This window comes from Ambystoma mexicanum, chromosome 3q (genome assembly GCF_040938575.1).
Source record: "Ambystoma mexicanum isolate Mex_15411 chromosome 3q, UKY_AmexF1_1, whole genome shotgun sequence".
NCBI classification, from domain to species: Eukaryota; Metazoa; Chordata; class Amphibia; order Caudata; family Ambystomatidae; genus Ambystoma; species Ambystoma mexicanum.
In genome coordinates this window covers 104,228,431-104,245,733 of record NC_090926.1, presented here as the reverse complement: position 1 = coordinate 104,245,733, position 17,303 = coordinate 104,228,431, and the positions used below count along the sequence as shown (strand labels likewise).

The 17,303-nt window shown below is 43.5% G+C and overlaps 1 protein-coding gene across 11 annotated transcripts in view; it reads right to left on the bottom strand.

The window, feature by feature from the left end:
• The window catches only part of ZNF385A (zinc finger protein 385A), a 529,518-nt gene that overhangs the window by 192,592 nt on the left and 319,623 nt on the right, over nt 1-17,303 (bottom strand). For 6 of the 11 annotated variants that reach the window (XM_069653221.1, XM_069653222.1, XM_069653220.1 and 3 more), the window contains 2 exons: nt 16,311-16,403; nt 9,284-9,322 (listed from right to left, as the gene is read on the bottom strand). The exons of 1 other annotated variant lie outside the window; for it this stretch is intronic. In XM_069653221.1, coding sequence (XP_069509322.1) covers nt 9,284-9,322; nt 16,311-16,403 — 132 coding nt within the window. The remainder of the gene's footprint in view (nt 1-9,283; nt 9,323-16,310; nt 16,404-17,303) is intronic. 4 more of the 11 variants (XM_069653223.1, XM_069653229.1, XM_069653227.1 and 1 more) reach the window with 3 other exon arrangements.

Genomic DNA, 17,303 nt, shown 5'->3' with positions numbered 1-17,303 from the left:
AAACATATATAGACACACGGTTAAGAACTCTAAGTCCAATCTGGCTGGATTTACCCATACATACAACAAGGCTTTGGTCGAAGAAAGGAGAAAGCTGAGGAAAATTCTCTGATTGGTGAAAAAAACAAAATATCTTAAGGCTCTACAGGCCGCAGCCTTAGCAAAGAAGAGCTACAGAAATTGGCTAAAGGCGCACAAAGCGGCAATGTACCAAGCAGACGCTGAGGTGCTTTTCCGGTCGCTAAACGGTCGAAATTCAAGAGACTTTTGGCAAAACATAAAATCATCAACAAACACTATGGCAAATACATTAAGTAACTGTGTTGGGGAACAGAAATGGATGTCACATTTCACAGATCTCTTTAAAAACCCAAACTCAGAGTATCAACAACCCCACCTGAAATCAGAAACAGAGAGGTTTTTACCTACCGATGTAATATCCATCGAAATGAAAATCCATAAATTAAAAAACTCAAGCGCTCCGGGGCAAGATGCTTTAACAAATGTACACTTGAAACAAGCATCGGAACAATGGCCATTGTTCGTCAAATCTGTCTTTGACAGAATTATAAAAACAAAGTCATTGCCATTATCCTGGAAAAATGCAACCATTGTCCCAATTTACAAGGCGGGTCCTAGAGATAACCCAAAGAACTACAGACTAATAGCTTTGCTCGATGTAATTAGCAAACTTTATGGGTCTACGTTACTCGACGATTTCCAATCTTGGGCGGAAGAAGCAAATGTTTTTGATCCTTTCCAAGCGGGTTTTGCTAAAAATCTCGGGACCATAGTAAATATTTTCCTAATCAAACAAATGCCCAGTCTATATTCTGGAACAAGAATACACACAGAAACATCAATACTGGTAAGATTAAACCAACAAGGAACTATTTCCAAACCTATTCCTACGTCAAGAGGAGTGAAGCAGGGCTGCCCCTTGGCACCAACTCTGTTTTGTGGGTTCTTATGGGATCTCAAAGACACAGAGTCTCAGGTTAGATCCTTTCCACCAAAACTGGGCGGCTCGACCATCTCACGTCTTTTAAATGCAGACGATCTAATCATTTTAGACCAAAATCCAATAGGTCTTCAAAGACAGCTGGACTCCTTGAGCGAGTATGTAAGAACAAGTAACTTGGAAATGAACAGCTCCAAATCACAGATACTGATATTTCAAAAACCATTAAAAACAAAGGTCATTTTTCATGGCGCTTGGAGGGCGTAAAAATTCGGTGGAAAAATTTAAATACTTGGGTGTCACTTTAAGTAACAACGCAACCGGCAAGAACATGTAATCAAAACTGTGGCAGAAGATGAAACCCTTAACAGCCCAGGCAAAAAGAATGGAAAGAAAATTCTGCAAATTCTCGCTACAACCAATCATTGTGCTCTACAGAACAAAAGTTGTGCCCGTAATTTTATACGGAACAGAGGCTTTCCTGACTCTCCCGGAGAACCTCTGGCAGAAGCTCGAAAGCCACTTCTGGAGGATTTTGCTGAACCTACCGCCATCAACACCAATGGTTCTGATCAGAAGGGAACTTTGCATTTCATCATTATGTGCCATTCGTGACATTTGAGTCTTTTTAGAAAACTGATCATCTCTCCACGTCCGAAACTTGTAGACATTATTCACAACGAGTTGTACGATCCGAACTCAAGTCTGCTGAAACCATGGGCTCGGAGGGTTAAGGATATTCTGAAAGATGTAGGATCTACGGAACTAGAACTTGCAAACAACCCGAAAAAAGTGACCATGAAACTGGAAACATGGCACTGGATAAAAACTCAGGAGTTAGCCGTGGCATATAAATCAGTCTCACATCTTCTTTTGATTAGTAGGAAATTGAACGATACAAGACTATACTTAAGGACATTTCCAAATCGCCAATCGCGACAAGCATTTATGAGAGCACGGCTAAACATCATCTCCACAAACAAAGTTAGAGCCATTAGAGGGATCTCAACCTCTAGCCTGTGTCGGTGTTATGATAAAAGAGAAGAAAAGGAAACCATCGGACATCTCCTTTTGGACTGCATAGAATTGGAAAAAGAGAGATCAATTCACATGTTACACCTATTTGAGGGCATATCCCATTACGACAAGGAGTTTTGGTGGAATCGCTTAATGGAGGGAGAGAAAACGCATGAGACCATCGCAGTGACTGAATTCTTGCAGAATATTGATCTAACGAAAGCATAGATGTGGACCTTATCATATCTTCTCTCTGCCTTCCTTTACTCTGCCTATTTCTCACTCTCTCTTTTTCTTTTCTTTCGTTTTAGGAATGATTAGGGACTGTACAATCAAGGATATTTTCATGAAGGATGTAAGAATCTTTTTATAAAAAAAATGAAAACATTTTAAATAAAAAAAAAATATGGCTGCATACTTAGCACACAACCAGGGTACTTCATCTTAACCTGTCTGAACAGCTAGCACAGAGCTAAAATAGTTCATTATAATCTATCAGCAAACCTGGCACATAGCTGTGCCATTATATTGAAATTTGACTATGCAGCTAGGTTGCTACACAAATGGCACAGAGTAGGGCTGTTCTAATATATTTCTGTCCACAATCCACATACCTACCACAAACCTCTCATATTTACAATAACTGTTCTCATACCTAGCACATAAGTGGGTTATTTTATCATAACTGTCTGCACACCTAGTACATAACTGGACTGTTCCCCAACCCCAGAGGAATCTTGAATAAAACCCACCTATCGAAAGGAACACTCCCCTCATCAGAATGTCGCACAGCCGAAAACACTCCGGAAAACCTGACTTCAAGAAACAGAATAAGAAACGGGAAAAATGCATTGAATACCCTTTTGTTACAAAAGATGGGGAAAATGACACCACAAACCTCACTGATGACAGTGAAGGACAGACTGATCATAGACACAGCCTATTAGAACTCCTTGGCATAGAAACGGATGAAATCTCTACATACACTGGAGAATCCAGCAACACTCAAAGTCTGAGCCTAAAACACACAAAATCAGCCCAACCCATACCAACTCAAAGGCCAAACACCAATGGCCCATCGAAAAAGAACACAATGCACTGCAGCCTAATCAACATACGCACTAACGCACATTCTACAACTTTCTAAGTATAGGTGGCATAGACACCATTTGCCTCAGAAACATGGCTATCAGATATATCAGATACGTAGTAGCCAATGAAACCATCCAAAACAATGTTAAACTTCTACAAGCAAACATATGAAACAGAAGAGGAGGAGACAATGCCATGGCCTACAAAAACCACATCACTGCCAATTCTCTACCAACAATTGACATTGAAGATCGCAAATTACTCCCAGTCAACTTCAAACTTAGTGACCAAGCAAACATACTTTTCCTACACCTATATGGACAGCCCAGATACAACCCAAACTTTGCAGTGAAACTGCCAGATGTGATAGCCAGCATCACTGTGCAAGAAGACAACATCATTGTACTGGTATATTTTAACATTTGGTTTGAGAGAGAAAACAAAACATCGCCAAACGCTCTCCGTGCTCACCTGGCAAACCTTCATCTGAAAAAAATGGTCAAAGGAGACACCCACCATTCCGGACACACACTCGATGGAATCGTCTGCAGGGTGGAGTCACCACTAGCGCCCAACCGGTGCCAGTTCGGGGCTTGAAATTAAGACTGGATAAGCAGGAGTTAAAAGCAGCCCCTGGGTCACCACAAACTACCAATCAGGAATGAGGAGCTAGTACACAGTGTTTCACAAATCTAACTTCCAGATAAGATGCAAACAAATCATTTTTGTATGGCCCCTTATGCTTTAAATGTTGTAGAGATATGTCCTAAAACGTATCTATAGCTTCCCCCAAATGCACAGTGTTAATTTTACACAGGTGTTTTTTTTTTGCATCAGTTGACCTGGGGAGCCAAACGTAGCTCCTGGTTACTATTGGTGTCAAGCTAACCAGGCTCTTCTAGGCTACAAGCAGGAGCTAAATAGCTCCCAGTTCCCCCCAGTCTCGAGCTCGACAGTATGGAAAGATCACCACACAATCTCATTTACTATCAACATCCCAACTCACACACCGGCCACAAACACCAATCTAGCAACCACAACTAAAAGAACCTGGGAAAACATAACATAGACAATCTAGCACAGTTTATGAAATACACCAATCCAGACATCCAGCAGCTGAACCAATTGATACCAGATATTTTTGAAAATAAACTTCAGACCTGAATACAAAAGTATTTAGACAAACAGACACTCATACAAACTTTCAAGCCATCACAAAAAAGGAGCAGCAATATGGTCCACACCAGAGATGGGAACATGCAAGAAAACCAACTGAAAGTTAGAAAAAGCATGGAGAAAACATTACAATCAACCCGACAAAGTAATGTTCCAACAACAGATCTGCCAATATAAAGTAGCCGTGTTGAAAGCCAAGAAATCTCACTACGCCAAAATAATCCAAACAGCAACAAACCCACAGAAAGAAATGTACTAAATCATCAATGAGAAAGCCTAATCTCATTCAGCAATACGCTCATCCCTTCCCAAAGGCCAAGCAACAACATTGTGGACCATCTCAGAAACAAAATAAACAAAATCCAACACATCATCGACGCAACCACACCAACAACCAGCAACTTTGCAGATTTAGGAAACAAGAGAACCTCATCAGAACTCTACCACTTCAGACCAATCTCAGAGGAAACACTCAACTAGCTAGTAATGGAGAGCAATAAGGCCAGATCACTCAATGACCCTCGCCCACCAGACATATACAAAAACCTACTAACCAAAGAAGCCCCAGCCCTCCACTTCCAAACCTTGATGAATCTTTTGCTGGAAACAGGGATCCTACCAAAAGATTTCAAAGCAGATTACATTAAACTACTCCCAAAGAACAAAGCAGGAAAAGCAGATGATCCAACTAACTTCATGCCCATATCTAACATACCCTATCTGGCCAAATTCCTAAAGAGACAGATGTGCAAAGAATTAGTTGAGCATGTGGAATCAAATGAACTAATGCACCAGAATCAGCACTCCTCTCCATATAAGATGACCTTAAGATGAATGCCGACAACAACATAACATCAGCTCTTATTCTGCTGGCCACACCAGCAGCTTTTGATACAATCAACCACACAACCTTATTCAAAGAATCAAGAGACTGCAGGAATCTGGGATTCACAACTCTGCACTGCAATGGTTAAAATACTTCCTCACAGCCAGAACCAAAATTATCTACTTATCTGGTTTCACAACCACCAAGTGTGGCATCCGACAAGGATCAAGTCTCTCTCCAATACTCTTCAACATATACATGACCCTGCTCATGAGACGTATCAAAAAACATGAACTAGAATGTTACAATTATGCAGATAACACAGAACTAATTTCAAAATGACTTCTAACACAAACTCAAACGTCTCACTCAATAAATGCCCCAACCACATAAATCTCTGGATGACCAACAATAACCAAAAAATGAACCCAAACAAACCTGAAATACTGATCGACCACCCTGCATAATGACAATCAACCAAAGAGTTCACTCCCTCAGCTGCTGGAAATGTGACTAAACGTGGAAATATCAACAATAATTAAAAAAACACAGGAATATTCATGGGCAGTGGACTCACACTATAACCACAGATCAACTCAACTGTATGAAAATGCATCTATCACCTACACTCAATCAGGTGCACCCTTCTAAACCTAAGCTTCCCACACCGGCCCTCACTATAATCTCACTGATACTGTCAAGAATATATTAGGCAAACAGTCTATAGCTATGAATGCTGGATTACCTGACCAAGAAATGACTCTGCACCTAAAGCACTGCACCAAAAATCCACACAGCCTTGAGAAGCCTACACTGGTTAACAGTAAAGAAAATAATCCACTTCAATGCACTCTGCATCACCCACAGAGCACTGCATGTCCAGGGAGCAGGATTCCTCCAATCAAAAAGGACCCACTACCCGAGAAGACCACAGAGCTCAAGCAGTGGGTTACTTATAGAATCAAGGCAGAAACATAAGCATGGAGACTCCACCTTCTCTATCCTCATAGCAAAAATATGGAACTCGGACCCAAAAGAAATCATGGTGACAGGAAGCCATCTGACATTCCATAAACTCTGAAAAATCTTTCTATTCAGTATAGTGGGCTAGAGAACTACTCATAACACCTAAGATAGAAAACAAAGAACTGACCACCTCAACAAGGCCACTTCTCCACGTGTCAACATTCTCTCAACATACAACACACCAAAAGTAACACAATGACCAAAACACCCTTTTTAATAAACCACACAAAAAACCTCCTGTGAGGAATTCAACCATCCACACGGTGGATGTGCGCTCGCCTGGGCTTTTTGAATTGTTTTAATGTAATTGAATGATTGTAGATCAACCTTCGGAAAATGGGTGGGGCTAACCCGCACACATTTTCCTATGCTCAACGCACGACATACACATAAACTTGTGTACTCTGGGTGGACACTGCCTACAGGTGCTGTCCCCGCTGCCATATTTAGTTGGAATATGACAGCATCTCAGAAGGGGGCAGACAAAACCTTCCTTCTGCAATGGCCAGTCTAATTAACTTTCAACGGCTCCATGGATCCACCCTGTCCTTTTGTGTAAGCACTGCCGACAGTGTTAGCAATTAACATAATTAACATACTAATAGAGCATACTTCAAACAGGCCCAGATGGGGCCTGGCTGCAGAGGTTAACAAAGGAGACAGGAAATTCCCCAACAACCTTTGATATGCATTTGTGTCAACCTGAAGTCAGAACCGGCCCTTGGTATCAATGGACAGTGACATTTCATGTCTGGGAATGTGTGTATTACAGTAGTCATCCCCCGACAGGGAGACCCCATTCAGAAGGTACGCATATATGGATTGACGGCGCCAGGAAGTCTGTTCCTGCCACAGCTTCAAGGGAGACCTGACGCTTTAATTAGGAACCACAGAGAGCTCCATTAACGAGAGAGACCCTTTGATCCACAACAGAAGATGGGTGGGACTTAGTATTACATGTTTTCACCCCTTTACCTTTTCTGTTGCAAAGCACTCTGGTTATGCAGAACACACAGGAGAGTGTTGGTGGGGACTCAAGATTGGTTCATTAAGGTAGGCTTAGCCTACACCAATCACTGGGGCCCATTTGGCTTTAAAAGAGGGTTGACACCCCCCTTTTGTGCAGATAATCTGAAGCCTCCGCAAGGAGTAACAGGAAGAGCTCATGTGGACCCTGGCTGAAGGTACAGTCTGTCTTACAGCTTCTACCAGTGAAGGAAGGGCAGGATTTCCAAAGAGGGAAGCAAGATCCCTCCCCTAAACATCTCCCAGGGAACAGAGGGAGATACTGAATCCAGAGGATCCTCCAGCAAGGTACAGTGTGGTTCTGCCCCCAGCCCCTCCCAGTCCTTCTCCAAAGGCCTCTAGTGACACTGTATGGCCCATTGCTCCCTTTGTGTTGAAACCAAGTATCCTTGAACTGTTGTGATTCATTAATTTACCGACTACCCTCCTGTCATTATCTAGTGTGTATCCCTTTTCCTTCTTTGAAACTGTCTGTCCTCTGCATCCCTTTACAGGTGGGGTTGTTTTTAGTAGTGTGCTAGAACTGCCTGTTGTGATAATAATAAAGTAGATATTTTCATACAACCTTGACTGGACAGTCCCTTTTATCATATGCCAATAATTGTATTTTTGCTGTGTTGCAACTAACCAACGATCCACGAACTTGCGGAGATAAGCCTACCGTTCCATGTACGTTACCAGAGTTGGACAAGGAGTCTTATAATTTGCTTGTGTTTCCAATCTGTTTGGATCCCTTCTGGTGTACTAGTGGTGGGGGGCTGATTGATGGTTTAGAAACTGATATTCATCCCTGGACGGTTCCCCCGGGTGTTGATTCATCGCACCTCTGGAACAAAGAAACACTTAGCTACATAGCTAAACTTTTTTTCAAAGCTAGAACCCTCTTCATTCTATGCCATACACTCCTCACCAAAGAACAAACGTTTTGTACGAGGAAGGAAGGTACTAATAGAAACAACCTCAGAAGACATCATATCGATCTGCCCAAATAATCCAACAAACTAATATCCTCACTCTTCAACCAGCATACTCAACCCACTCTCACCAACTCGCCCACACAGTAATATGGCAATAACATACTTTGTCCCATCACAACTTAGTCAAATATCTACACCTGTCTAACCAACTACTTAAAACTAACTGACAATGCACAGATTCCCCGCCCTCTCAGGTCTCCCATAAAGAAACATCGACCTGCACTGCCGCCAATTGCTCCTGGCTCCACCATAACCCACAATTGAGCACAACACCTTGTCTTTCCCTTTAACCCCCTAACCACTCCCCCACCTTCTTCATTTACAGAACCACAAGAGCACCTTGAGAGCATGAAAATGGCACAGTGCGCGGTACAAGTCCTAACAACATAACACTCTTCCTTCCGCTGGCTACACTTTTCCTATCACAGCACACCATTTCCTATAAGTGTCCACATTTTCGTTTTAACAGACAGCTATTTGCATCTGATTAACTGCTATTTTCCAATCACTGGCTACTGTTTGTCTCTTACATTTCTTATCATTGCCAAAACCTTTGCTTACCACTGGAAATACCTGGCAACCCTCTTTCGATCACAATCTACCCTTCTTCCCATTGCTCACCATCCGTGTTGACTTTTACTAGCTAGCCACTATTTGTCAATTTCAATGGCTATACTTTGTCTATAACTGCATAGCTCTTCCTCTTCCTTGCTACTGTTTGCCTTCGAAAGACCACTGTTTGTCTATCTTTGGTAAACGCTTTGGTTACAACTGTTTACCGTTTGAATATTGCTGTCTACCCTTTCCCCACCTCTGGCCGCTTGTCTTTCCTTGCCTAACAGTTGTTTAGTACATACCACGCCCACCCTGTTACTGGCTACTATGCTGTAATTGTTTGCAAACCTTTGCTTATCACTGGCTGGAATGTGCTTGTAACGAAGTTCCATAAACCTACCACTGGCTATGATGTCTCTCCTCTTACTGTGACCCTCTGCCTAATAAAGGCTTGCATGTATCTATTACATAGCAACTGGTAAGCCTTTGTCATTCATTGGTTACCATTTACCTATCACGTTGTCCATCCCTGGCCACCCCTTTCTCTAGGGAGACTATACGGATCCGCCCTTGGCTCCTACCTATGTCCCCTGAGCCCCCCAAAGATAAATGTGCTTTCATACTTACATAGGCGTACAGCAGGGGGTGGCGGGCCAGTGGATCAGTCTGCCAGAGAAGGTGACACAAACAGACAAAGGGGAGCAGTTTAGTTGGGTCGGGCCACATTTGTTAGGTCGGCGGGGAGTGCGGTAAGTCGCACAGGTGGTTATCCCATCTAGGGAGGCCCGCTATACCGTGTGTGCGCATTGGTCTTGGGGGATAGAGAAGGCGGGATATTAGGAACTTTCCGTGCCTCTGCTAGAAACATACTACTTGTATATCTTGTAAAGGGAAACCATCCAGTAAATTAGGGAGGCCAGTCACAGTAGCAACACTTAAAATGCCCCAATGCCCTATGTTCTATATTCATCAGTTGACATTACTCTGAGAATGCGTGCTAAATGCAGGAAAGTAGTCATTGCCCAAACCGCTACAGGATTATGACATTAAAAGTTACTCCTTGCTTTATTCTAGGGATACACACTATAACTCGTACAGTCAACTTCATATATCGGATACATCTGCAGCTCTACAGTTGTCCCACGGCAGGCTCGACTACCTCATATAGTCCTGCGTTGTTTGCATTTGCTTTTTTTCTGCCATACACGAAGAGCTACATTTCCCAGAATGCAATAATCGTGCCTGATATTGGACTAATTGAGAGATATGGTAGAGTACCATGGTGACAGTATTGCTTCTAATGTTTAATGCTAAATCAGAACACTGTTGCTCATATATTTGAACTAGTGTGAGTGTAGTGGAATATACCATCTTTTTGAGGCTACATTCAGAACCAATGAATCGCCAGCCAATCAGAGAGACAAATCTAGAATCCATAGATCACCAGCCAAAGAGAGAGATCACGGAGGAATTGCTGAGCGCTATGTGCTGTAAGGGCTGCGGTGGGTTGGTGTGTGGGTAAGTTAGAAAGAAAACTGCAGCATTTATTTCGCAGTGCTTTCAGACAAGAATTAAATATGAAGCATTTACCAGCAGCAGGTTGTGTTAATCTCTGCTCTCCGGCAATAATGAAGCAAAAACCACCTGCTGGTAGCTTTTGTGTATTACAGCAGGCTGGCTTTTGCTTCATTAGTGCCGCAAGGGCAGAAATTAACACAAGCACAAGAGGCTCATCCATTTCACAAAAGGGATGCCTCCTAGTGCTCGACATTTTTGAGTTTGAGCCTCATTTGCTCAAAACTCTACATAGGAACTTTGTTTAAAAATATTTTTTAGATATGTTTTTGATTATGGGACATCTTTTTAGCCAATACAATTTTTTATAGCAGTATCCCTTTCAGAAACGAATCTAGAACCCATAGACCACCAGCCAAAGAGAGCGATCACGGAGGAATTGCTGACCGCTATGTGCTGTAAGGGATGCTGTGGGGTGGTGTGTGGGGGGACGTGGCAGGACCAGCAAGCATTATATCTTAACTGGTCCCTATCACTAAACTCCCACACTGCAGAGCAATTACCAGCAGAAAACATGAAAGGACACTAGTGCTTATTTTGCATTGCAGGGGAAGGTGGACTACTCGTATTGACTTATTGTTTTGCAGAAAAGCAGAATTCCCTTGGTGAGCAGGATGCAAACGTGGTGCAATGTAGGCATGCTCTGAGTTATAGCACTCAACTCCACTAACGGATTTGCAGTTCACAGACTAAAGAGGCTGTCTCGGGCGCGTGCAGCTTGGCGTATTGCTGTGTCTTAGGTGTGTCCTTCTGCCCCTGTGATCAGCCTTGCTGAATTGCTGTCCAGGATTGCTGTTATTCTGGTGTGGCCTTTGCTAAATCCTGACAAGTATGTTTTGGCCTCAGGAAGGTCCTCATGGGCTTCTGTCAGGGCCATATTTTTGGAAAGTTCACAGGCTTTTGTTGGGTTGGGCTAAGAATGTTGTGTGTCCAACAACACGCCAACGTTTATAGCAATATGTCCTTGCAGGTTCATTTGTGTGTGTGCATTGTAAGGTTCTTCCTCCGTAATTTGGGAAAGACCAATTAGTCATTCTTGCTTTTGTCTTTTAGGGGCATATAGCTGAGAGGGCTCAGGCATGAGGACCATTGGGGGGCGTCACTCAGAGTGAGCAATACCAATGAAGTAAGAAGCTTCGGCTAACATCCCCCATGCTTGGGTAGCCTTGAATACCGACAGAGTCCCGGATCATTAAACAGGTATTCCTCTGTATAGGAATATTGGTGGGAGAGTGGGCCATTCTATTGTATGCTGGGTAGCTTGGAATGAAATAAACCTTCTTGGTGCTCTGAGACCCCATTTGACTGCTTTCCATCCTGTGTTGGGTAGGGCGTTCCATCCATACTCACCAGCAGACGGTATACCCCACACACAAAGCAAAAGAACTGCAACCTCTCTGGGGCTCTAGTTCCCCCCTCGCACCCCCCAAAAGAATCCCTGTAAGATCACTGTGAGATTTGGGGAGACCACTTTCATTCCCATGTTATCACATTTATAAAGTAGCCACCTGTGCACAAAAGAGACCTTCCCATCCCAGCATACACACCTCACCAAGTCTCATAGCCTGACTCACAATTTGAAAAGTGGGCAGCATGATATCACAGAGGAAAATAAATAGGTATTCCAAACTGCATTTAAGATCCCTAACCTGCACCCTTGGTAGATACCATACTAATTAAAAGAGGCTTTCTTGGCTCAAAATGGCGTCAGGGTAGCACTAGTGCATGCGCATCATAGTTGATGGCTGTGTTCTAGTAGGTGACCCATCATTACGATTCAACACATGGGAATAGTCTCACAACACTAACCATTGTGTTCCAAGTGAATAGTGTGAACATTTGCATTTGCACATCCATGTCAGCTTTGGTAACTGTTGCACCTGTCTGCGACCACAGTATACACTCCAAAGCACACCAGACAACCAGCAACTGGCTGGGAGCTAGATGGAAGTCCCGCAGAGAAGTCCCGGGAAAGATATGGAAAGATTCCATCCTCCACGTAGCTCTGAAAAGATACATTTAGAAAGAATCTCACGAGATGGTGGACACTGAACTTTCATCTCACAGAGTTATACAGTGAGGATCCTGCAGAAGATGCTCCCCCAAGACCCAACTAGGCGCTAAGCCCCTGTCACACACACACACAATAATATGCTCATGGTAGGAGTGGTATGTGAACAATCTTTTGCCAATGTTGGGATCGGTATGACCGGGGAGCAATAGCAAGTAGTCTGCTTGCGTCCGTTCCACTGCTCCAGTCTTGGTCTTCTTGCCGATCGGCTTGCCCTCTTCGTTCAACCTATCACTCTTCTCTAAAAATTCTGTGTACTCTTTCCCCACATGATTCTATTTCTTCAACTCTGCACTCACTTTGGTGGCTTTCCTTCGAAGCTTGATTATTTTGCTACTTTCTCTGCATTGTTTTTAAGTGTCTACGTGGACCAGAACCTCCTTATTTGTCGTCTCTTATCTTGTTCTATTTGCCCTCTCGTACCCTTTGCTCTCAATCTTTGTTCCTCGTCCCTCTTGCGCTTCTTTGCGTTTTCGTTCCTTCTCTTTACTTGCTCCTAAACACTGGAACGCCCTCTCTCACTCTCTCTCCCTCTCTTTCTCTCTCTATCTCCCCCCTCTCTCTCTCTCTCTCTCTCTTCTTGTGCCCTCTTTCTAACTTTAAATTTCGTCTTAAAGATCACCATCTCTCTATGTGATTTCTACATGAGATACACCCATATTAATTGTACCTCTTTGGTCTCTTTTTAAAGCACTTAGGCATTAAGCGCTATATAAATACAACAAAACACATATTACAAATTCTGCACCTTTAGAGATGGTGAGCAACTGCTGCTCCATATACATTGAACCCATATCTGATCTGTCCTATCAAACGGCAGATGCAGCGACTGCCTGAGGTCACTTGGAGACAGGTTGAGGATGCCCCAGCTTTTATTCCGATCCTGAGTTTTGATGGCAATATGCCTCTTGTTTTTGCACTGTTAGCCTATGTCTCCTGCTGCCCTCACCTGGCTCACAGCAGCAGTTCTCCAGTGCATTGCACTCATAATGCTGAGCGCTACCCCGCCTGCTAAGGGGCTTTCGCCACATTGGCTTATTAGTGTACACATTGGTCAACTGTTACCTTATGGAAGACATTCTAGGTCCCCTTAAAAGCACTGTTTAGACAAATAAGAATGAAGATGTTTACAGATGATACTGCGCGTGCCCATGCATCCTCCCCATTCTATGGACATCTTAGGAGAGAGAGCACGTGACATTTGGGAAGCTTTGGGTCTCTGGTACGTTTGAAGCCACTCAGTCGGGCTTTGGAATCACCCCCAAGAATGAGTGACTGGTGAACTTCGTCATTTAATGGACAGGGGGCCCATATCTGATTGGACATCTCAGTAGATGTCTACACAGCTGGGCATTGGGTGTAGCTCCAGGACTTGCAATAAATGGCCAGGATTAGGCACAGCCCTGTTCAGATGGAAACCTTCTTCCTGAAGAGGTGGGACCAGTGCAGGTCTCAGGGACCTGGCGTTCCCGAGGAATGTCTCTCCCGGGGTGGCTGCTTTTAACAAGATGGAGTCATATAGTTACTTTTCAGGCAAAACATGTGCATATGTGTGAAAGGAAAGGCATGGCCAGTTTAGTGATTTGGGAAGAGAAGCAGCTGATCACTGAGAAGAATGTAGTGAGGTTTCTGGATCCATGGAACCTCCTGAAAGTGAGTGAGGAAAGACTCAAGATTTCACTAATCAATCAAACTCTGCACTGTCTCCAAGAGCCTCATTTTTCAATCAGAATCCTGAGCTGTAATTTAATGGACCAACACAGTCGCCAAGTGGCCCATACGCTGCTCTGCCTCTGACTGGGCAAAACAATGCCTTTATTTCCAATGCTTAAAGTATGTGTACATTATATATCCCAAATCTGCCCCTCGGATTTAGGTAGAGATTACAGATTTTCCAGAAGACAGACCTCAAATGTTGAAAAGTTTCTTTCATGTTGAGCACACGTGTACAGTAGTCATGGCGTATACGGGATTTGTCTGCATAGCATAAGCTGTCACTTGTCCTAACCAACTTTGAAGGAAATTAAAATGTGGTATCTACAGACCAATTTTAATCCAGATGTGAATTAATCTGTACTATTGGCACCACCAGAGACTCGAAGACACATACATAACGCTAAAGCGACCCAGAAGCATCTGTTAACCCGTACAAATACCTGTGATACCAGGACGCATGCCAATAGAACATTACTCAATTAATCAGCATTTAGTGCTACTCGCTTTGTGACTATATTTAATCCACAGCACAGCTAAAACTCACCTTGCCTTGGCATAGTTCTTAATGATCTTGCTTTTAGAAGTAGGTTGCATGGCCCTAAGCCTCCAGCAGTTTATCACGTTTGCAAGACTTTCTTTGAGATATGTCAACTCTGCCCTCGCTGGCTCTGATACTACAGAGTCCAGTGGGTCTGGCTAGCTTGGATATGGGCTATAGTTAAGCATCCAATGGCATCCATGATGCCGGTTGACATTTGTCTTGTTTGATGTGTTCTGTTTCCGAAACATAATTTACTCTTAAATTTAGTTCAGGCAACTTTCCCACAAATGCAGGATCATTTTGGCTTTGGGAATCTGTCATGAAATGTATTGCATCCATGTTACGACTAAATTCCGCCAAATTCTATCCTTGATTGCAGTCCGGAAGAACGTAACGTGCATCAGTTCTAGCACACATGTACACCATGTGAAGACAGCACAGCATCACGATTCACCTGTGAGCGGAGCCATAACTGGTGATTGAGTTATAAACTCTGCCATTTGCGAGGCAATAGGCAACTTCTGACTGCCCTCTAACTCTTCATTTGGTCCATTTTAGGTTGTAGGCTAACTTGAAATCCCCTTGAGCTTTTCCATCTTTGCTTACTAGCATAACTTCAAAAATCCTGCAACTCTTCTTTAAAATTCACTGTTGATAAATTAGTTCTGCAAGAACACTGTGTTGTATCTTAAATTAATTATTACTCTCATACCAGCTTTTTTTTTAAGTGAGTGTCTCGTGATTTTTGTATTGTTTGTATTTTGCTTTATTTGGCAACCTTTTCTAAGGGTGGCACATTAGTAACTAACTTCTTGTTGCGCTTGCAGGTGATATTCTGTGCCAGTCACTTGAAATTATGAGTGAACACTTTCTTATGTCCAATTCTCCTGTTTCGGCTGCAGGGTAACAGTTCCCTCTCTCCAAAGGTTGTTCAGATGCAGGTCGACCCTCTATGAGAAGAATATTCCTTTTGAGCATAATTGACCCATTTGCATATGATGTGGTACCAGATCAGCATAAAGGTACAAACCTCATTACAAGATTGTCATAAATGTTTGGACATCTATTACTCAGTATGTTTCTGTTCCATGCTTTTTTTGTTCCTGTGGATTTCCGTGCGCTATCTTTCAGCTTCTTCTTTACCTGCCAAATGCCCTTCTGTGCCATTAAAGGCAAGCCAAAGTCAGCATCCCCTGATGGCACTCCCAATGCCCCTCTTTTAATCCTCTTGAAGGTGGTTTTGCATCGAGGTGTACTGGATTTAGCCAAAGGCAGTAGTATATGGGTGATTGTATGCTAATGTTCATCCCTGGAGAAAATGTTTCTAGATGGTCATTCTATCATGCAGTCATCACTGACTCACTCACTCTCTTCACACTCACTCACTCAACGTGGTTTATGGAAACTGAACCACACCCAGACATCTGGAGTTCATCGCTCCAAAGAGAAACCCCTGCCTGTATGAACTCGGTGACAGAACATCCTTTCCTAGCCAGAGACAGTGCATGCTCGCCTGCCATGATTGGCCGGTTGCCAGCTTCTCTCTCTCTGTTTTAAACCAGGTGAAACACATTTGCTCGGGGATGGGTGCTGTGCCCGTGTCTGGGAAAAGGGTTTAGCATGGACAGTGTGGCTTCCAAGAACGAATATCATGGCCCAGATTCAATGATTGGAAATCGGTCTAGTCACCCTGTCCCATCACCCAACAGTGTTGCCCATGCAAACAGAGAGAAGGATGGTGGCCCCCTCACCTTCAGATGTGGCCCCTCCAGCGTAGGGTTCAGGCACATTGGATGTGGGCTGTGGGGGAAGCTTGTAGCGTTGCTGGCCGGGCTGTACCTGTTCTGTGGGTAAAATGAAAGTTTTAGTTTCCGACATTTTGAGGCACATTAACGATAATTTCACTACAGAACAAGCAGAACTTTGAAATAAAAGACAATGAGGTTTGGAAAATGCATTTTTTGAAAAGACGGACACGTACTAGCGCTGCTTATTAAACAAATGTCTTATGGTGTCTCTATGGCAGAGAGATCGGCTTACGGTGCCTGTGGGAAACGCACTGGCCCTGCAGTGTGCACAGTAAACAAAAGAGGAACACATAGCTGTGTCACAAAGGGTGTGGGGGAAGAGTAAAGGCGGAGAACGAGGCTGGAGAGAAATGAGGAGAACGGGAGATGAGAGGGGGTAAGTGCTAAATGGTAGGTGGAGAGAGAGAGAGCGAGAGGGGAAGACACTGCAATATTGGAGGGAAATGGAAAGATGACACTGAGAAGGGCGGAAGCTGATAGAGATGGGTGGGTATAAGTAGAGGAACACAGATAGACAGGTGTGGAGAGAGGGATGCGTTGAGAGATTGAGTAGGGCGTTAGGACCCAGGAAACGAGGAGAGGGTGTGAGAATGAAGGTTGGTTATAAGCCTCTGTGAAATTTGGGAGGTTCATTGGTCGTCCTACAGAAGACCTAAGATCTTCCAATGTATGCAACCCTTGTCAAACAAGGAATTTTCTGGATAACTGGCTCATGGGTGATTAGCGAAACTAAATGCTCAAGATGTTTATTCAAAAGAAGTTGACCCACAAAAAAGTAATCATAAGAGATACATAGGCCTCCATTACGAGGTTGCCAGTGCTACCAGCGGCCTACCGGCAACCTCAGTTTACTGTTTCTGCCACCCAATATCCTGGTAATCCCGGGATGTTATGAGCGGCGGGGGAATGGTAAATTCCCCTGGGAACGCTGAAGCA